Genomic DNA, 22,205 nt, shown 5'->3' on the forward strand with positions numbered 1-22,205 from the left:
ATATAGCAGGCTAAGCTGCTGTTTGCTCTTAGAACATTGTACAAATACCACATTAAGTTCTTTAACAAAAGAGAAAGCCAATTAGTAACTTTGCAGGGCAAAGTCACCTCTCATACTTTGTAGTACAAAACTCACCAGCTTCTTTAATCAAGTATATGGTGAAGTGTTTAAACAGATCCAAATCTGCTTTGTGAGAAAAGACTTCGCTTTTTAATTTTCATATGAAAATCTTCACTTGCCACCTTGAAACTAATAGTCATATATATGGATTTCCACTCAGGCAATACTACTGAATTTCTGTATTATAAATAAATTTTAATAATAATGCACATCGATATCTCAATTTTTAACAGTCTGCTATACGATTTCTATGAGAGGCTAACAGAAATGATGCTCAAGATACAGTCTTACCTAATTCTCGTGTCACATTACCATTAAGATACCTGGACAAACACTAACATTGTCTAAAATGTAACGGTCGTTAAGGGTGCTCTGCAAACATTATATAATTTAACCTTCAAAATGAGTTGCCGTGGAGGTATTATTATACCCTCTTAACTAAGTGTCAAAAGGAATCACTCAAAGTATAACTGGAAAAGGTAGGATTTGAACCAAGGTCTGTCAGATTTTTTCTACTTTATCATGCTGCCTCCTTCCCAGACCAGAAAGTGCTTTCTCTACATTATTTCAGGTCCTTACAAAGATGTCTTTAGAGAACTGAATTAATAGTACACAGTAACCTGTACCAGACATTCATGTAACCAGTTATACTATTCAATCCCCTTATATAAATGCTCTTGAGATAATTTTTTCTTAACATTAACTGCTAATAAACTAGAATTCTTTGCTTTGATAGCTTATGAACTGTATACATGTTTAGTAGTTCATATTTTTACTTGACTGCTCAGAGCCCAGAACTAAGTTTCAGGCTCAAATCCAGCAACATTCTCTAGCCTGTAGCTCCCAGTATATCTCCTGATATAACTGTCATTTACTCAATCTAATTATTATGCAATTCTTACTTTTGTATATTTTTTAATATTGTGTCTTTTACTCTAAGTCAATTTAAATCCTACCTGGAAGTTGACAGAGTACTAGGAAACATTTCCAGAGATAATAAAGCATTTTAACTCTGACTTTCAATGGCATTATTATTCATCAATGACTACTTTTATTTTTCTCTAAGAACAAGAGTTTTTAAACATATTTTAGTTTGACTTAAACAGCTAAAAGATACAAAGTGATATGAGTGATAAAATGGCTAAGAATCCAGAATGTTCCAAGTTTCCTATTTAATTTCTCATGCTTTAAAAGAACCAACATAAAACCCTGTTCCAATAGCTACTAAATGTTTTAATCTGAAAAGCAAAAAATAGTTAGGTAGATTTTCCTGTGAGAAATCATAGAACATCTCAATGGCTGCCTTTCATAGTCCCTAAGAACTAAAGTTCCTGATGTCTTACCTCTGTAGTGTTAGTCTCAACCAGCAATAAAACTAATCCTGAAAAAGGCAGGATATCTAACCCAAGTCTTAGTGCTACACTTTAATAAGGCCCAGAACGTTTTGTAAGACACATATCTAGCATCCAGTGTTTCAGGAATGAGCTCCTATGAACACTGACCTGTAGCAATCTCTATAACAACCATGAAACCTAGCGCTCTTCTTCCCTGCCAAAGTTCTAGTTAAGTACTGTGATTATGTTTCAGACCAACACTAACACTACTAAATTCCCACCAGCTCCAACCTCCTAGATGAGTCCATGGGAAGGGTGGGAGACAATGTTAGAGATCCTGTGCCTCTCCATCAATGATGGACTAATCATCTGGAACCAGGAAACTAATACATGACTAATTCTGCCTCCCAGTTCCACTCCCCAATGGCCTGGGTAGCTTAGATCTCAGCAGGCCTTCTGCTTGTAAGCATCTGAATTATGGCAAACTAATGGAGCTAGAAGAGAATTTCACTATTGTGCTGCTCCTCCCTCACATTTAACAGCTGAGGGACTGAGACTCAGATATTAAGCAAGTAGTCAATGTTAACTGTTAGATAAAGAGAAAACAAAGATCCCAGTTGTCTAAGCCTCCTGACCTCTAGGTCAGGGATCTTCCAATGACACCATGCCTACCTGTACTCTAGACATAAGCCCCCTTACCTGTGAAGGGAAAAAGGATGGGTCAATTGCACCTTGAGAACTTCGTCCAGCAGTAACACATTCCGTCAACAACTCTTTCAAAGTTTGCTTCATTTCCAAGGCTAAATCATTTAACCAAGTCTGAAAATAAAATTAGAAAATATATTATTTCTTATTACACAAGTCATAAAACAAAAACACAAGCTAATGACTCTATTCTTTTATTTCAGGAGGAAGGTTATAATTTCTTATTGACTCTCACACTCCCAAAATGTGTTGTATGGTATATAATTTTTTATTAATAAATGATTTAAATGAAGAAAACAATTTTTTCACCTCTTCGGATAATGTTAAGTGTGAAAACTCAAAAATTTGTAGTTAGTTATCACTATCACCATCTATACAAACCAAAAAAACATGAACATTTAAAAACTAACCCATTCATTTCATCATTATGATAAATCAAACTAGATAGCTGGGCCAATAAATTAGAGTCACAATGACTAGGTAAGTCCCCTAGCTCACACTATCCTGATGATCTTATATTCAGAAAGCTGTAACCATAGGAAGGGATTGCTTCATTAAGGTGAACCATATTATTTAAGGAGTTAAGATCCCTCTTCAAACAAAACTAATTCTGTTTCAAGGTCAAAACAATACATTTTTCACTCATTTGATTATAGATAAAATAACAAAAGTTTAAACTAAAGTTAAAATAATAATGATGATTAATAAAAATAGCATGAATATTTAAGGATCACTACTTAACTTTTAAAAACTGTATCATTTGCAATAAAATATAAGAGCAAAAACTACAATCTTAAATAGCTTTTCATCATTACCTTTTTTAAGTTCTAGCTCTTTACTGTTTATCTTTAGAGCACTTTCCAGTATTAAAAATAGCACAAACTTTTGCCCAGTTCAAAAGCCACTGCAGCTAAAGAGTAAGAAGCTCTCAGTGCACGGCAGCAGACACCTACTCTGCTAATCATCACAAGAGCTCCCGGAGCGCTGCACTACACCCAGCTGCTAAAAGCTCTTTCTCTCTCTGTTCATCCAGTCCTAATAAAATCACAAGAAAGGAAAACAACAGCAAAAACAACAAATCTCTTCTCCAAATATGGGAGCTACTTAACAAACCTTCTATCCTTTCAACCACTTGATTTATATACTCAACATCCAATAAAATGTTGAGGCCTAACCAGGAATGGACTTTTTACTAGACTGTACAGATACATGCATGATAAGGCATGGCCCTGACTTGCAGTTGAAAGATACCTTTAGAACTTAAAAATTACAATTCAATGTGTTACATCCTATTGCTGTTGGCTTTAGCTGTATAACTGTAATAGGCTTTTGACAGTTCACTTCTAGTCCTGCAGAACCAATTAATCAATAGTTGTACTATAAATGCACTAGTTTCAAGTTTACTTGTTCATTTAAATCATCTCATACAACTCAGATTTTAAAGAAAAAAAAAAAAGAACAAAGACTTATTGAGCAGTTATGTTCCAAACACTATAGTGTACCTAAAGCCAATTATCTCATTTAATTTTCAACAGTAAGTCTTTGCTAGTAGGCCTCCCATTTTACAGTTAAGAAAACTGAGACTCTAAATTATATAGCTGATAAGTTGTGGAGCTACAATTAATATCCAAGTCTTCTTGACTCCAAAGCAAAAGTTGTTTTCAAAATTACATGCTGCCTTCCAAAGACTAAAAATACATACTCTCTTTAATATCAAATCACTCTGAACCTAACAAAATAAATTAGTTTTTAAGATATAAGTTTCCAAAAGGCCTAAATTAACCAACTTACTCTACAAATTGACTGAATTAATTTTGATACAAAGTTCATATCGTTAATTCTTTATACTTTCACACTTGAAAAAGAATTACTTACCTCTACATTATTTGACAGAAGAACTTTGTTTTTAAAAGGTACAACTTCTCCCTCTAAAGATTTCATTGCAGTTATATGTTTTGATTCCTCATCAAAGCACACACTGTTAATGCCTACATTACAAAAGCAACAATTTATATGCAAAAGTTTCATTAAAGACATAATTAGACAGTATATATGATTACCACATAATACATAAAGTATACTTCATAATATAGAATATATTTGAATTATATTAATTCAGTTATATAATGAAATAGAACAGCTTTTCATAACCCAAAACTGGAAACAACCGAATGCCCACCAGATGAATAGAGAAACTGTGGTATATTTGAACAATTGACTATTCTAAGCAATAAAAAGGAATAAAATATAGTTTTAGGTATCTTGAAACCATTATGATGAGTGAAAAAAAACAGGCACAAATGAGTGCATAAGAATACGTACCAATGATTCCACTTACATTATATGAGACAAAAAGATAATAGGGAAGGGGGAGAGCAAACAAGATTTCCCTTCCCCAAAATTTGCACTCACTTTATAGTATATAAAAAAACACATTACCTAATTTTGATCTTTAGAAAAACCCTGTAAGTTATTATTTACAATTTAAAGAAAGAAACTAGATTTCAGAGAGGTAAATTAATAACTAATAAATAGCAGAGGTAGAGCTCGAAAGCAAGCTTTCTGATTCCAAGAGCTCTTTCTACTATCTTCCACAGGCAAAATCACAGTTACAGATATAAGCACTCTAACGCTTCAGATATACAGTGGTTAATAAATACTTCTGTAAAGCACCAGAGAGTAAATATCTTAGGTTTTTACAGGTCATAAGGTCTCGGTGTCAATTACTCAACTCTGCTTGTAGCACAAAAGCAGCTATAGACAATAATGGACATGGCTGTATTCCTTCCAACAAAACCTTATTGAAAAAAAAAAAAAAAACAGAGAGCTACTCAGATTTGGCCTGTGGGCCTACAGTTTGCTAATCCCTGACTGCAAGTGAAGATGATGAAATTTTTTTACTTCTTAAAGTTAATTTGAAAAATACAGCTCTTTTCCAACAAATAATATTTCAAGAAAATAATAATCATCGTGTTTGTAGCAAACCAATTCTGAATGCAATTACCCAACTAAAATGATTCAACAACATCGAAGCATATGGCACTATTACTCTACACTTTTTACCAGGTAATCTCACCTCTTCCTATAGCCTAATTATCATCTATACACAGATGACTCCCAATTTTACATCTCCATCGCACGTATCTCTGCTAACAATAATTGCCTACTGAGTATCTCCACTGGGACATCACTCAAGAGACCTTAAACTCAATAATGAATGGACATGTTCTCCTTCACTTCAGACCTCTGCACATCCTATTCCCTCTGTTTCCCCATTTTTCCTCTAGCTAAGACCTATATTTTCTTCAGATCTCACATGAGATGTCATCTTTACATACCCAAAACTGAGCTAAATGTCTTCACAGATGCAGCTGTAACACCACATACTTATGTCGACCATAGAAATTGTCGTATATTATATTTGTCAACTTACTAACTTGCCTCGTCCACTAAACTAGAGTTCTTTGAGTGTATGACCTGTATTTTATTCAACAGTCTGCCTAAGAGCCTAACATAATGCCTGGCAGATAACTGAAACTCAATAAATATCTGTTGAATAAATGTTCAATCTTACCAGCAAACAGTTTCTTAAGGTGAGACTGAATCACTGATGAGTTAGTAGACTGGCCCAGTATTTCTAATAAGTCATCATCACCAATAAAGTAAAATCTTGGGAATGCTGAGCGTTTTTCCTAAAAAAAAAAAAAAAAAAGAATAATCTCTTTTCAAATAATTAAGATATTAAAGTACTTTATAATTTATTATATAAGATTGTTTTTAAAAACATGCCTCCAATAATTCATTTAATGATTTCTGACATCTTTGAAGCTGATCAAGTATCGTTAGTAGAGAATTTCTGATTCCTGCATGAGTAGTTAACGTTGTGACTCTATTATCTTTCTTGATGTCAGTCATTATTGATCTGCAGAAGAAAAAAGTTATTTTCACATCTATTTTAACAGTTTTTGGCTGAAACAGGGATGTGGAGACTTTTTTTTTGCTTGCTTAAAACAAACTAGTAACATCAGTATAACAGCAATACATTATTATACTTCTAATAAATAATCCTCAAAGTTAATAATACTCCATTACCATTTTTAACCTCCATTATTGCACATTCTCTTATTTCATTCACTCACTAAACAAATATTAAGCCTTACCTCATAGAGATAATGGCCCAGTGACAGAGAAAGATATTAAATAATTTCTCCAAATATTCAAATAAAATTATGATAAATGCTAAGAAAGGAAAGCACAAAGGACTGTTTTGTACTAAGAAAGAATTAGTAAAAGGCTAATGCGGAAATCCCTAACCTATGACTTAGTTGAGGAAGTAATTTAAGCTGAGATTTGAATGATAATGAAAAAGAAAAAGGCAAAGAATAGGAGGGAAACAGTTTCTGGCAAAGACCCTGAGAAAGAGCGTGGTATGTTAGAGAAACTAAAGGCTAGAGTCACTAAAGTTAAAAAAAAAAAAAAAAAAGAGAGAGAGAGAGAGAGCGCAGCACAAGAAAAAGCTAGAGAAATGGACAAGGAGCAGATCCTTAGATCTGCTTTATCCTCAGAGCAATAGAAAGTCATTTTAAAGTTTTACTTAATGGAATAAAGGAAAGAAGTAATGTGGACTTCATTTTTAAAAGATTACTCTGGCTGTTGTGTGAAAAACTTACTGGAGAAGACAAGAATAAGAATTAGTCAAAAGATTAGCCAGTAGTACAAGTGAGTGACAACAAAAATACTTCAGAATAACATCAAAGAAGTAGAGATATAAAAGATATAATAAAATCGATTAGTAGGTTAGAATCAACAAAAATTTGGTAACAAATGGATTTGGAAATGGAGGAAGAGGTCAAAGATATCCATTAGCTTCTGCCTTGAGCAGTTAGGTGGTACCATTTATCGGGAAGAAACCAGAGAGAAAAGAAAAGGGACTGTAGGAAAGGGACTGGGGGTAAATTCATGAATTTAGTTTTGACATGTTGAGGATATTTAATACATTTGGAGCTCAGAAAAGAAATATGAGCTCAATAAATAAGTTGAGGAGACCTCAGCAAATAGATGAGAATTGATTCTGAGAGTGGTTAAGATCATTAAGGAGAGAACATAGAGTGAGAAAACCTAAAGCTGAAAGGTGGAGAATGTCTACATCTAAATGTTTAGAAAGGGCTGAGGACTAGGAATCAGGAGTGGAACCAGAGAAATGGGCAGAAAACCAAAAAGGACAGGATCACAGAAGCCAAAGAACAGACTTTCTAAGAAAGAAGAAATTTTCAACTCTATTAGATACTAGTCAGAGATAAAGTAAAATGAAAAATAAAAATGCCCATCAGATTTACAATGGGAAAGTAATTGGTAATTTTAAGAAATACTAGGTATATATTAGTAATATTATTATTACTATTATACTATAGAAATATTATTAATATAGGTAGAGTGGTAAAGATAGAAACCAGATCAAAATGATTCAAGTATATAACTGAATGAGAGAAACTCATTTCTCAGAAGGATCCAGTAGGAAAAAAGTTGAAGACACAGATGACGCTAATAATGTAAAAGTAATTAGCTTGTATTAAGTACCTCACCATATGAATAAAAACCATCATATGTGTCTTTGTCTTATGTAGTTGTACTGACCTAAAATCTTCATCAAGTCTGTTGAAGCGCATCTGTTCTTTTGGCAATGCTCCACGGCCAAAAATGGGTTCCAAATATACCCACTTTCTCTGAATGTGGTTTAAATTCTGTAGGTACTCATCTAACTCTGCAAGTTTTCTTTCCCAAATTGACACTTTATCTTCAAATCCTTTATAATAAGGAGAATCCTTTAAGGACTGAAGAAGGCACCTATTATCTCCAACTTGATTTACTATATCCTTCCAGTCTTTAATCAGCTTGATAGTTCGACTTTGGCTGTCTTCATAATCAACCAATGTAAATACTGCTCCAACTCCCCAAAGATCAAGTTCTCGTAAAGCTTCTCTGATTGTAATTTCACCTTGTGCACGACTATTTAAATCCTATTTAACACAAAATATTCATATTTATTACTTCAACATTATCATATAAATAAGTTATATCTATTTTATAAGAAGATATATTTTTATTTGACTTTGCACCATAAAGAAAAAAAAATTTTAAGTGGATTATTTTCATAAATCCAAGAGAATTACTGGCAAACGTATTAAGGGATATCAGATATCTAGTTCACATGGTCAAATATATACAGAGTTCTGCCTTATGCTTTTTACTTCTAAAAAAAAACCCCAAAATTTAAGCATCCACTGCAAACCACAAAAATATTTAAAATTTTGCAGAACTCAGCCATTTTATTGTAATTTAACTGTAAGTTCCAATACATCTAAAATGATTAGCAACCATCTAGAATTACCTCCTACAGCAGTCATGCTTTATAACCTTATGATTATCTACATATGCTCCAGGATTATCAGCAAAGATGAAAGTATACATATTAGATAATATATTAGAAAATAAAACAATTTGACATCAAAAGTCCTTTTTTTTTACATTAAATGGGCAGAACACAAAATAGAAAGTCTGCTACTTATGATATAATTGTACAAGTTTTACTTTCACCTGAGACCTATGCTAAAACTGATTAGCAAATTGGTTCCTTGTTTAGTTCTCTGTATTTTTGTACCCCTTAACTTCTATTTATAATATACCCTATGATTTTAAATGTATTTTATAAAATGCTTTGTACTTGTTTGCTTTTTGATTAAAGCTGACTTCCTTCTTAAAGTAAGACATATTTTATTTCAGATTTTTTCTCTCAAAGAAGGGGTTTATATTGTTTCTATAACCCCATCGATAGATTCAGATGTATTACTAATGAAAGAATAATGGAAAAATGGAACACTGTCACTATTTTAAGGGAAGAAAGAAATTTAACTTGCTGCTTTATTTAAATAAAAAATAAAGCAATATGTCAACAAAGGTCAGATCTATGAGATATTTATAAAAGTGATTCTTACTTTAAGGTCTGAAGCTTTGGCAACAATTGTCTCAGCTACTCTAAGCAGATCACCAAACAGTAATTTATCTAGACTAGTCCCCCGAGGAAGGCCAAGTAGACGAAAAAGGTCAAGCCAGTGATCTGGAGAAAGATGCTCCCCTCTCACATATTTCAAGATAGGGACTGCGATCTGTTAAAAAAAGAAGACAAGAAGACTTATGTATGTATATATACAAGCAAAATGTAAATTATTATTTGATTTTATTATAATTATCTATAAGATTTTTAATTACTGTATTATCTTATTTAACAATCTTAAAATCAAATTCTTAAAAAGAATTGTATAAAACTTTTTATTAAACATTGCTGTGGATACATGCAAATTTCCCTTGGTAGCTTGATATATTTTAAAATATGACCTAAAATATTTCTATTTTTATAAATTTAGGAAATGACCTACATCCTAAATATGCTAAATGACCCATATCCTAATTGCTAAGTTATAAATACTCCACTATATAACTTTAACCATAAATTTCTTAGTTATAACTTCTTTCAAACTGAAGCAGAAATATCAGTAACTTCTATGGTTTACTCTATACTTTCTATTTTTTTCATGTAATGGAATCATTAAAAATATATAAACTAAAATTACAGTTCAGTCACTACATAATAAAATGATACATGAAAGCTCCAAACACCATTTTTAAATAGTAAGATAAGTAAAACCATCTTACTTTATATTTGTCAACCTCTGATTGTAATTTCACCGTCATTACTGAATGTTCTTCAACCTTTCTTAATCTGTCATGCCAATTCATCAAAAATTCCTCAAACAGATATGTCTTAGTCCTGTAAAATACCAGAAACATACCTTAAATTTTACATCCCAAAAAATACCACAAAACTATCAGAATCTAAATACTATTTATGAATCAAACCTAAAAGTAATCCAATCTTCATTGGCCATTTCTTGAAATCCTTGCTGAAACTCTTCATAAAGGGCCCAAATTTGTGCACAGCTCTCAATGTCCTTAGAGATGCTATATGCCAAGGAGAAGTTGGGCTCTTCTAGGCCAAAATGATGGCAATCATCACTATAGAAACAAGTAGCAAATATCATTAATTTTTTAAAAAGAAAAACTGTTAAATATCAATAAGTTTAACTAATTAATATTTAACTGCATTCCCTGTGTGTGTTTGTGTGCATGTATCTGACAGCAGAGGTAGACAGTGGGAGGCTATGTTACTTTACATAAGAATTTTACTTAACTACTTAGGAACGAGCTCTTCCAAATTCATTAATATGCATTTTTTCCAAAGGAGTCAAAGTAAAATTGGTAATATATATAAATATATCTTATGTATATATGTCATATATATAAATATTCAGAATTGCACAAATTTATGGATTAATCTGAGAACAGATTAAAGAATATCCATTAATATTCTTCTAGGTTGAAAGAATTAGCTTCTAGAACATAAGATATTCTTCATCTAATTAATGTAATGTCACTTAATAAACATGGTACTAAAACCTCCACTCACCTATGAAGCCAATTAATTTATGGATGCATTTACCTAAATGGACCAAACCTAAAACAATTATTAAACTTAATATTTGTATTATTATAACATAAAACAACAAATATTTTTCTTTGAAGTCTCATCATTTTGCTAGGTTCATTTTTTTTCCAGAAGCTCTAAAAGTAATTGTCCATTAATTTTATATATTCCATTTTTAAGTACAATGAGATCACATAAAGCAATATTCCAACTCCCTAATTTAACTTTTAAGTAAATTTAATTTTCTATTATTATTATTATTTAATTCGCTATTATAACTTCTATTATTTCTATTCCTAGGCCTAACCAGAAATCTGCTTTTCTCTTAAAATCCTAATATAATTCAACAACTCCTAAGAAAGCAGTAGCATGAGCACTTAATACTGGTATTTTTAAAACTGCTGAAGTTTATAAGGAAAGACATTAAGATAATAAATATAAGAACATTACTAGCTTAATATATAAATACAAAACTCTCTTTTCCAAAATGTGTACTACCAGTTTTAAAGAATAAACATACACAAGCTTTTTTCTTATGACTTCAAGATCATCAAACTCAATTTTTTTCTCTTTTATTGACTTGGCACTTTTATCAAGAGTATTTTGCTGGCCAGTTTCAATAACATCATCACCAGGCTTTAGTTGGTCCCAACGAGCTTTAAATTTTTCCAGTTCTTGATAATAGATCTGAAGACGTGATTTCACATTTCCTTTCATCACTTCAATCTATAAGGCAATAGAGTTTACATAATTTAATTCAAAGTAAAATCTTACTTTATATTCACATTTTTATTTCCAACATTTCAATTTAAAGGTCAAAAAATATCAGTATCAGCTTTTCAAAGATTATTCTTTACTACTGATTTCAAGTACACTAAAATAACTCAAAAATAAATTAGACCATAAATTTACAAAAACAAGAGATATACTGCAAACATCATCATTACAAAATCATTCATGTGATTAACAGCATCCATCATAACTATCAACAAAATCAATGTGATAAAAAAAATTTGATCAATGACCTCCAGTTGTTCTACCTGATTATACAGCTGTTTAATAAAGGAGGGCATTTCCCAGTCTCCCATGCAGCTAACAGCCATAAGACTAAGTGCTGGTCAATAGGATATGAGTGCAATAGATGTGTACAACTTCCAGATTATACCCTTAAAAGATACCATACACAGTAGGTAAATAAATTTATTCATAAGAAAGACTGAAAATAATGTCACATACATTCCTGGTACAGTAGGAAACAAAGATAAACTATATGACATGAACATCATTTATACAAAGTGTTTTACTGTATGGAAGTACTGAGGGAGGTCAATTTCATCAGCAATATATTGGGTTGGCCAAAAAGTTCCTTCAGGTTTTTCCATAAGATGTCACAGAAAACCTGAGCTTATAAATTCTTACAAACCTGAGCTATAACGGAATAAAGATAAGCAAGAAATCTTAAATGAGAAAAAAAAACTGTTTCCATTTTAACAAAATGACCAAAATGTTCTTACCTGATCTTTAATCATAAGTTGGTGACTTTCCATCATCAACTCAAATTTATCCCACTTAGCTTTCAGATTACTAATTGTTTCTAAACCTCCACCTGCCACAGTCCGTAAAAGTCTGTTTTTATCTTCAGCTTCTTGAAATAAGGGCAAAATCTAAAGGTTAAAAAATGACATGTGAAAACCAACATATTTTATCAAATTTATTAAGATTCCATTTATTTAAAATTGTTTCATGATTTGCTTTTTAAATCAAGATTTTTGCTTTTACATAATTTCGTTTTTTTCTGTTTTTTTTTTTAAGAAGATGTTGGGGGTAGGAGTTTATTAACTTATTTATTTATTTTTGCTGTGTTGGGTCTTCGTTTCTGTGCCAGGGCTTTCTCTAGTTGTGGCAAGCGGGGGCCACTCTTCATCACGCTGCGCAGGCCTCTCACTATCGCAGCCTCTCTTGTTGTGGAGCACAGGCTCCAGACACGCAGGCTCAGTAGTTGTGGCTCACGGGCCTAGTTGCTCTGTGGCATGTGGGATCCTCAAAGACCAGGGCTCGAACCCGTGTCCCCTGCATTAGCAGGCAGATTCTCAACCATTGCACGACCAGGGAAGCGCAATTTGTTTTGTTTTGTATTTGTTTTTCTTTTGGTTATTTAGTAACATATTGTCTAGTCTCCATGTGTTTGTGTTTTTTATGTTTCTTTCCCTGTAATTCATTTCTAATCTCATAGCGTTGTGGTCAGAAAAGATGCTTGATATGATTTCAATTTTCTTAAATTTACTGAGGCTTGATTTGTGACCCAAGATGTGATGTATCCTGGAGAATGTCCGTGCGCACTTGAGAAGAAATTGTAATCTGCTGTTTTAGGATGGAATGTCCTATAAGTATCGATTAAATCTCTCTGGTCTACTGTGTCATTTAAAGCTTCTGTTTCCTTATTTATTTTCACTTTGGATGATCTGTCCATTGGTGTAAGCGAGGTGTTAAAGTCCCCCACTATTATTGCATTACTGTCGATTTCCTCTTTTATAGCTGTTAGCAGTTGCCTTATGTATTGAGGTGCTCCTATGTTGGGTGCATATATATTTATAATTGTTATATCTTCTTCTTGGATTGATCCCTTGATCATTATGTAGTGTCCTTCCTTGTCTCTTGTAACATTCTTTAGTTTAAAGTCTGTTTTATCTGATATGAGTATTGCTACTCCAGCTTTCTTTTGATTACCATTTGCATGGAGTATCTTTTTCCGTCCCCTCACTTTTAGTCTGTATGTGTCCATAAGTCTGAAGTGGATCTCTTGTAGACAGCATATATATGGGTCTTGTTTTTGTATCCATTCAGCAAGCCTGTGTCTTTTGGTTGGAGCATCTAATCCATTCACGTTTAAGGTAATTATTGACATGTATCTTCCTATGACTATTTTCTTAATTGTTTTGGGTTTGTTCTTGTAGGTCCTTTTCTTCTCTTGTGTTTCCCACTTAGAGAATTTCCTTTAGCACTTGTTGTAGAGCTGGTCTGGTGGTGCTGAATTCTCTTAGTTTTTGCTTGTCTGTAAAGCTTTTGATTTCTCCATCGAATCTGAATGAGATCCTTGCCGGGTAGAGGAATCTTGGTTGTAGGTTCTTCCCTTTCATCACTTTATCATGCCACTCCCTTCTGGCTTGTAGAGTTTCTGCTGAGAAATCAGCTGTTAACCTTATGGGAGTTCCCTTGTATGTTATTTGTCGTTTTTCCCTTGCTGCTTTCAATAATTTTTCTTTGTCTTTAATTTTTGCCAATTTGATTACTGTGTGCCTTGGCGTGTTTCTCCTTGGGTTTATCCTGTATGGGACTCTCTGTGCTTCCTGGACTTGGGTGGCTATTTCCTTTCCCATGTTAGGGAATTTTTCGACTATAATCTCTTCAAATATTTTCTCGGCTCCTTTCTCTCTCTCTTCTCCTTCTGGGACCCGTATAATGCGAATGTTGTTGCATTTAATCTTGTCCCAGAGGTCTCTTAGGCTGTCTTCATTTCTTTTCATTCTTTTTTCTTTATTCTGTTCTGCGGCAATGAATTCCACCATTCTGCCTTCCAGGTCACTTATCCATCCTTATGCCTCAGTTATTCTGCTATTGATTCCTTCTAGGGTAGTTTTCACTTTGGTTATTGTATTGTTCATCTGTTTGTTTGTTCTCTAATTCTTCTAGGTCTTTGTTAAATATTTCTTGCATCTTCTCGACCTTTGCCTCCATTTTTTTCCCAAGGTCCTGGATCATCTTCACTATCATTATTCTGAATTCTTTTTCTGGAAGGTTTCCTATCTCTACTTCATTCAGTTGTTTTTCTGGGGTTTTATCTTGTTCCTTCATCTGGTACATAGCCCTCTGACTTTTCATCTTGCCTATCTTTCTGTGAATGTGTTTTTTGTTCCACAGGCTGCAGGATTGTAGTTCTTCTTGCTTCTGCTCTCTGCTCTCTGGTGTATGAGGCTATCTAAGAGGCTTGTGCAAGTTTCCTGATGGAAGGGACTGTACATAATTTGTTATATCCTGGATATAAAGTTTCTAACGTTTATTATTATATGCAAACTCAACTAAGACACTTAAACATCAAAAGTTAAAAAGGATAATAAAAGTGGTAATATGAAACTTAATTAAATCATGAATATAGGAAGACAATACTATAGCTGTTCAAAGTGAAGTTCTTATTATAAAAGTTCCATTCATAAGAAAATGCTAAAGAGGCTTCTAAAATTAGTGACTATCTAAAAGCATAGATTAACTAAATTATCCTACTTAACAGAGAAGGGTAAGTCATGAAAAAAAAGGTACTTAAGAAAGGGAAAACTGAAGAATCGGAACCAAGCTCCTGTATTCAGCTTCTACCTGAAATGCCCTGAGCTGTGTATAATGAGCAGTCTGTTAAACAGTCTAGGTGTAGGTCAGTAAGTGCTAAACTACTCAAATTGCTTCTAGGCCTTTTAAAGCACCATAAAAGAACAGTGTCCTATAATTTATACCTGTGCTTTTACTACTCAACAAAGCAATAAAATCCACTGAAAGTATTTTAAAATCACTGTGCATATATAATAGGCAAAAAAAAAAAAAATTAAAACATATCTCAATGACCAGCTTGCAATTTCTGGGCAGGATCAGTTTCACCTGAGAAACAGAAAAACAATGGACCAAGAATCCATGTTGTACTAGGAAAATCAGTGAGAGAAAAAATAGAGCAGGATTCTAATTTCCTGTATGTGAACAGAACTTAGCCTGTGAAGACATTAAAACAGTTTTCAAGTCCACCTGCATGTATTCCTACTTCTTCAAATCCACACGCCAACAGAGAGACATACCAAAACACAATTCTGTAACATCTTGCTGCTTAAAACCCAGCAACGACTCCTCAGTGCCCACAAAATCAAACCTAGGATCCTTAATGTGACTCACATGACCTAGATTCTGCCTAGCTCTTTATACTGTCTCGTGCCACTTCCTGCCACACATGTTGTTCCCAACATACATCTATTTCTCATAGTTTTTGTGATGACACACTTTCATCCCACTTCATTATCAATCTCCTTAGCTGCCTCCATCTATGCTTGAAGTCTAAATTTCGGAAAGCTCAAAGCTGATCCTATAACCTCTACAGTTTGTTATCAACCAGATGATCTAGTTCAATCCTATGGCTTTAAACATCATGAATATTAAGATGATTTCCAAATTTATATCTCTAGTCTTCAACTTTACTCTAACTTCCTTATTCCTTATTCTACCTGACATCTCAATCCCCACCACTTCCAATCTCCAAACAACTCCCCTCTCTAGTCATCCTCATCTCAGTAAATGGTACCATTAGCTTTCCAGCTGCTCAAGCCAAAAACCTAGGAGACATGTTTATTGCTTTTTCTCTAAGCTCCGTCTACTTCTAATACATCAGAAGACCTTGGTGCTAACTCTAAAGTGCATCATCAATTTCTCCGGTTCTTTCCATCTCCTCTGCTACTCCATGGTACAAGCTTCCATCACCTCTTGTATACCAGTTGCAATATCCTACTAACTGGACTCTCTGCTACTATTGTCTCCCTCCAATCCATTCTTTACAGAGCAGCCAGAGTAATCACTTCAAAATGTAAACCAGACTGTATCCCTTCCCTGCTTAAATCCCTGTAAGGACTTTCTATTACTTTTAGAAAAAAAACCCCAAATCCTTATGATTGTTTAAAAGTACCTTCATAATCTGGCCCTTGCCTACCTCTCCAATTTCACCTCAAACCATTTTTTCCTTGAATAATATGGCTTTCTTGATAACTAAGTTTCTTGACAATATTTTCACCTATCTTCCTTAAGCATACCAAACTCCTTCTCTACCTTAAGATCTTTGTATTTGTTGTTCTATCTGCCCCCTAAATCGCGGAATGGTTGCCTCCTTAAGTTTTTCAGGTCTCAGTGCAGATAGATGTCATCTATCTGATAAGGTATCCACAACTGCCCACTCTAAGAAACATCCCCCAGATTATCATGCACTGCTCTAGCTCCTCTTGCTCCTCTCTTTTCTCTGTCCTGTCTCTGTCTCTCCCTCTCTCTCTCTCTGACACACACACACACAAACACACACACACACGAATGCAAATTTCATGAGAATAGAGCATGTTCATAGCTGTAACCACAACTCCTAGCACAATGCCTAGAATATATCAGGTGATCTATAAGTATCTGTCAAATAAATAAATGAATGAACGCCTCTGCTAAATCAAGCTAACTGCCACAGCTCATAATGCTATTCCTTCTTTAGTTATTTCCTTCTACTAGACAAGTACATTATTTTATTTGCCTTTAAATCCTCTTTATACCTTTAAGCTTTCCATATAAAAGTTTATAATTCCTTCCACCATGAAGGTGTATTATTTCATTTACCTCTAATCTAATAATTTTAAGCCTATCACATAATAGGAGCATAAAAAACTTTGTATTCTATTTTGAATTATTTCTCCTCCTTCTTCTAAACATAACTAAGATCATCTATAATATGTTCTATAAAATTTTGACTTGCTTATTCTAGGCTCTAGCCTTCTAGATACTGTTTTTATGAATCCTTCACTTTTTTTTATCTTTGTCTCTAATTATGAGCTCCTCCATCATATGTGAGTGAGTGTGTGTGTGTGTGTGTGTGTGTGTGTGTGTGCTCCTAATTCTGCTCTAACTTCATACTTCAGCATCTTAAAAGTACAACCCTGGAAGTAACAGCATGAATTATTTATGTTTAGTTTTATTCTAATAAGCCACATCATAAAAGAGACCACAAATACTTCTGAAAATAATAATAAGCATTATTGTTACTGTTTCATTACAACAACATAACATCAAGAGTCCAGTCATGAACTGATCAATTGGACTAGATTTTATAGACTTCCTTATAATGCAATTATATGATATTTCTAAATAGTCACATAAAATTACCTAATTTAATCATCCCCAGTACAGTAAAAGAATAAATAAATTGCTTTGTGATTCTCACCTCTGGCTTCCGTTCTTGTAGCTTACTATATTGTAAATTTGCATTACCTATCTCTTCCACAGATTGCGGCATAATTGTTAAGACTGCCATAGCTTCAGTAACGAATGTATCAATTTCATGTAAATGAGCTGAAATAGGTAACATTGAAATATAAGAAAAATTATTATTATCATGAAAAATATTTAATTACATAATTTCTAAATCAAGGAATGTTAGAAGTAATCACTATATGAAATACATTAAATCCTAAGTAGTCATTTGCTTTCATAAAGCAAAATTCAAAATGTAGAATAAGCAAAGAAATTTCTTCTCATGAAACTGTAATTGTTTTACATGACACTTAAAATTTTTGAGAAGAAATTTAAAATGTACTCACTCAGTAAATTTTACTCAAAATTGGTAACTTTTTCAGTCTTTTAAATAATATGCTAAAACACCACAGCTTAAAGGAAAAAGGAAACACTGATATTTTGGAAAATAGTACAGGCATACCTCATTTTATTGTGCTTCACTTTATTGTGCTTTGCAGATTTTGCATTTTTTACATATTGAAGGTTTGTGGCAACTCTGCATGGAGCAAGTTTATCAGTGGCATTTTTCCAACAGCATTTACTTGCTTCATGTCTCTGTGTCACGTCTTGGTAATTCCCCCAATATTTCAAACTTTTTCATTATTAATTACATTTGTTATGGTGATCTGTGATCAGTGATCTTTGATGTTACTGTTGTAATTGTTTTGGGGCACCATGAACCACACCCACATAAAACAGTGAACTTAACTGACAAATGTTGTATATATTCCGGCTGTTTCACCTCTCTATTCCCTCAGACACAAAAATATTGAAATTGGGCCAATTAATAAGGCTACAATGGCCCCTGAGTATTCAAGTGAAAGAAAGAGTGACACATCTCTCACTTTAAACCAAAAGCTAGAAATGATTAAGCTTAGTGAGGAAGGCATGTCTAATGATGAGATAGGCCAAAAACTAGGCCTCTTGCACCAAACAGTTAGCCAAGGAAAAGTTCTTAAGGGAAATTAATATGCTGTTCTCCAGTGAACACAAATGGTAAGAAAGTGAAACAGGATTACTGTTTATATGGAGAAAGTTTTAGTGATCTGAATAGAAGATCAAACCAGCTACAACAGCCCCTTAAGCCACAGCATAATCCAGAGCAAGGCCCCAACTCTCTTCAATTCTGTAAAGACTGAGAGAGGTGAGGAAGCTGCAGAAGAAAAGTTTGAAGCTAACAGAGGTTGGTTCATGAGATTTAAAGAAAGAAGCCATCTCCGCAACATAAAAAGTATAAGATGAAGCAGCATGTGCTGATACACAAACTGCAGCAAGTTATCCAGATGATCTAGCTAAGATAGTTAATGAAAGCTGCTCCACTAAACAACAGATTTTCAATGGAGATGAAGAAGCCTTCTATTAGAAGAAGATACCATCGAGGACTTTCACAGCTAGAGAGAAGTCAATGCCTGGATTCAAAGATTCAAAAGATAGGCTGACTCTCTTGTTAGAGGCTAATGCAGCTGGTAACTTAAGTTGATGCCAATGCTCATCTGCCATTCAAAAAAATCACAGCACCTTTAAGAATTATGTTGAATCTATTCTGCCTGTGCTCCAGAAATGGAACAACAAAGATTGATGACAGCACATCTGTTTACAATATGGTTTACTGAATATTTTAAGCTCACTGCTGAGAGCTACTGCTCAGAAAAAAAAGATTCAAAATACAACTGCTCATTGACAATGCACCTGGTCATCCAAGTGCTCTGATGGAGATGTACAAGATACATGTTGTTTTCATGCCTGCTAACACAACATCCATCCTGCTGCCCATAGATCAATAAGTAATTTCAACATTCAAGTCTTATTATTTAAGAAATACATTTTATAAGGCTATAGCTGCAACTGAGAGTGATTTATCTGATGCATCTGGGCAAAATAAATTGAAAATCTTCTGGAAGGGATTCACCATTCCAGATGCAGTTAAGAGCATTCGTGATTCATGGAAAGAGGTCAAAATATAAATGTTAACAGGAGTTTGGAAGAAGTTGATTCCAACCCTCATGGATGACTTTGAGGGATTCAAGACTTCAGTGGAGGAAGTAACTAAAGATAAGATAAAAATAGCAAGAGAACTAGAATTAGAGGTGGAGCTTAAAGATGTGAATGAATTCCTGCAATCTCATGATAAAACTTTCACAAATGAGGCATTGCTTCTTATGGATAAGCAAAGAAAGTGGTTACTTGTAATTTTGAGAATCTAGTCCTGGTGAAGATGCTGTGAAGATTGTTGAAATGATAACAAAGGATTTAGAATACTGAATGAACTTAGTTAATGAAGCAGCAGCAGGGTTTGAGGAGGCTGACTCCAATTTTGAAAGAAGTATTACTGTGGGTAAAATGCTATCAAACAGCATTGCACGCTACAGAGAAAGGAAGAGTCAATCGATGCAGCACACTTCAGAGTTGTCTTATTTTAAGAAACTGCCACGGCCACCCCACCCTTCAGCAACCACCTCCCTGATCAGTCAGCAGCCATCAACGTCAAGGCAAGACCCTCCACCAGCAAAAAGATTGTGACTCACTGAAGGCTCAGGTGATGGTTAGCATTTTTTAGCAATAAAGCATTTTTTAACTAAGGTATGTAAATTGTTTATTCAGACATAATGCTTACTGCATCCTTAACAGACTACAGTATATGTAAACATAACTTTTATATGCACTGGGAGACCAAAAGATTCCCACGGCTCTCTTTATCACAATATTCTTTATTGCGGTGGTCTGGAACTAAACCCACAATATCTCCAAGTTATGCCTGTAGTCATTTGAAGAGATAAGGATAAATACATTATACCAGAATTACCTCCTTTCTCAGTAGCATATGAAACAAACTGATACTAGCTCACACTGCAAATAATAAAAAATGCCTTCAATTTTTAGACCTCTCAGGAGTTGAATATGGAGTTTCCTACTTTATTAAAACTACTTTAAGCATATTTTACTTCATATTATTTTCTAGATTATCTTTTATTTTAATCATCATTGAGATTCATATTTCATAACTATAAAAATGTAAAAGTGTCTTTACCCTGAATGGACTTCTTCAAAGAAAGAACAAGCACGTCAAATAACTTCTGGATGAGATCATCAATCACAGTCTTCACAGGGTTACAATTAATATTTAAACAATCTACCTTGACAGTACTGAAAAATGCCAAAGGACATATTCTGACATGAAAAAGACTAATCACAAGAAAAGAGTCTCATTATAATATGGGTTTGTGTAATACATTTTACAATATCATCCAAACATATTATTGTGATCTTTAAGCACATTTAGATTTCATTTAGCAAAAATGAACACATACTAATACTAACACATACTAATACTAACACATACTAATATGAAGTTTTTCATTAAACAATGATTTTGTTATAATTCTACAGTTTTTAATAATCCAATGTATCAGTTTAAAAAAAAGCAGCACATTATGAATTTACTAAAGTATCAACATGAATATATTTAAATTTTTACATGCTTTACTTGTCACAGTATGTAACATACTTATTTAAAGATTTATAAAATAAATTATTATCCTGTAGTCAAAGTACAAGCAATAATGATAGGGAAAATAAAACAAACATAGAAAGTGAATATAGATTATAAAGACACTAAAGCAATAAAACATACCATTTTCTACCTATCTAATTCACAAGAATGCAATGAATTGTTAATTCATATCTTCAATCATGTGGGCAAATAGAGAACTCTCAGAACTGTTGGTCAGAGTATAAAACAATACAACTTTTGCAAGGGCAATTTACCTATATCAAATTTTAAAATAGGTATATTCTTTTATCTTAGTAACTTCACTTTTAGAACTTATCCTAAGGAGATTTTCAGGGCAGACTCCAAGATTTACATACAGGTATCTTCTTCAAAGTATTAATTATAATAGTGAAAAAATAGAAGTAAACTAAATACCAGAGTGGCTAAATAAATTATTATATATCTATACAATTTAAAGTCATATTTTTGAGGACCAGATAATGACATGGTGAAATACTAATGATTAGTGTTAAATAAATAGCAGGATACAGTATGATCCAAATTTTGTAAGCAGATGTACTAATATGTCCAAAACATCAAATATTAACAGCAATTGTCATTATGCCTTTTTATATTTTAAAAAATTTATGAAACAAATGTACTATTTTAACAATCAGAAAAAAGGCATATATTTTTAAGAACATTAATTCTTTGCATGGTACTCTGAATGCAAATTATAATGTTCTAAACAAACAGAAGTTGAACCAGAATCATTCATCTGAGTAAACCTCATATTTATCTTAAATTATATAAAGTAAAAAAAGTCTGGAAATTTTGGTCTAAAAAATTATTTAGAAAGACTCTTTTTAAAACATAGAACCAGGTGATATTCTTAGAAAGCAAGTTATAAGCGTTAAAGTTTCATTATAAAAATACAATTTTCTCTTAA

The 22,205-nt window shown here is 33.2% G+C and overlaps 1 protein-coding gene across 5 annotated transcripts in view; it reads right to left on the reverse strand.

Moving 5' to 3' along the window:
- The window catches only part of DYNC2H1 (dynein cytoplasmic 2 heavy chain 1), a 369,486-nt gene that overhangs the window by 304,331 nt on the left and 42,950 nt on the right, over window positions 1-22,205 (reverse strand). For all 5 annotated transcript variants that reach the window (XM_073808267.1, XM_073808266.1, XM_073808265.1 and 2 more), the window contains exons 19-30: window positions 20,795-20,910; window positions 17,696-17,823; window positions 12,213-12,362; window positions 11,219-11,424; window positions 10,074-10,229; window positions 9,870-9,984; window positions 9,152-9,322; window positions 7,794-8,176; window positions 5,949-6,081; window positions 5,734-5,851; window positions 4,035-4,147; window positions 2,154-2,273 (exon numbers count right to left, since the gene is read on the reverse strand). In XM_073808267.1, the coding sequence (XP_073664368.1) occupies window positions 2,154-2,273; window positions 4,035-4,147; window positions 5,734-5,851; window positions 5,949-6,081; window positions 7,794-8,176; window positions 9,152-9,322; window positions 9,870-9,984; window positions 10,074-10,229; window positions 11,219-11,424; window positions 12,213-12,362; window positions 17,696-17,823; window positions 20,795-20,910 (1,909 nt within the window). The remainder of the gene's footprint in view (window positions 1-2,153; window positions 2,274-4,034; window positions 4,148-5,733; window positions 5,852-5,948; window positions 6,082-7,793; window positions 8,177-9,151; window positions 9,323-9,869; window positions 9,985-10,073; window positions 10,230-11,218; window positions 11,425-12,212; window positions 12,363-17,695; window positions 17,824-20,794; window positions 20,911-22,205) is intronic.

Source organism: Tursiops truncatus, chromosome 8 (genome assembly GCF_011762595.2).
Source record: "Tursiops truncatus isolate mTurTru1 chromosome 8, mTurTru1.mat.Y, whole genome shotgun sequence".
NCBI classification, from domain to species: domain Eukaryota; kingdom Metazoa; phylum Chordata; class Mammalia; order Artiodactyla; family Delphinidae; genus Tursiops; species Tursiops truncatus.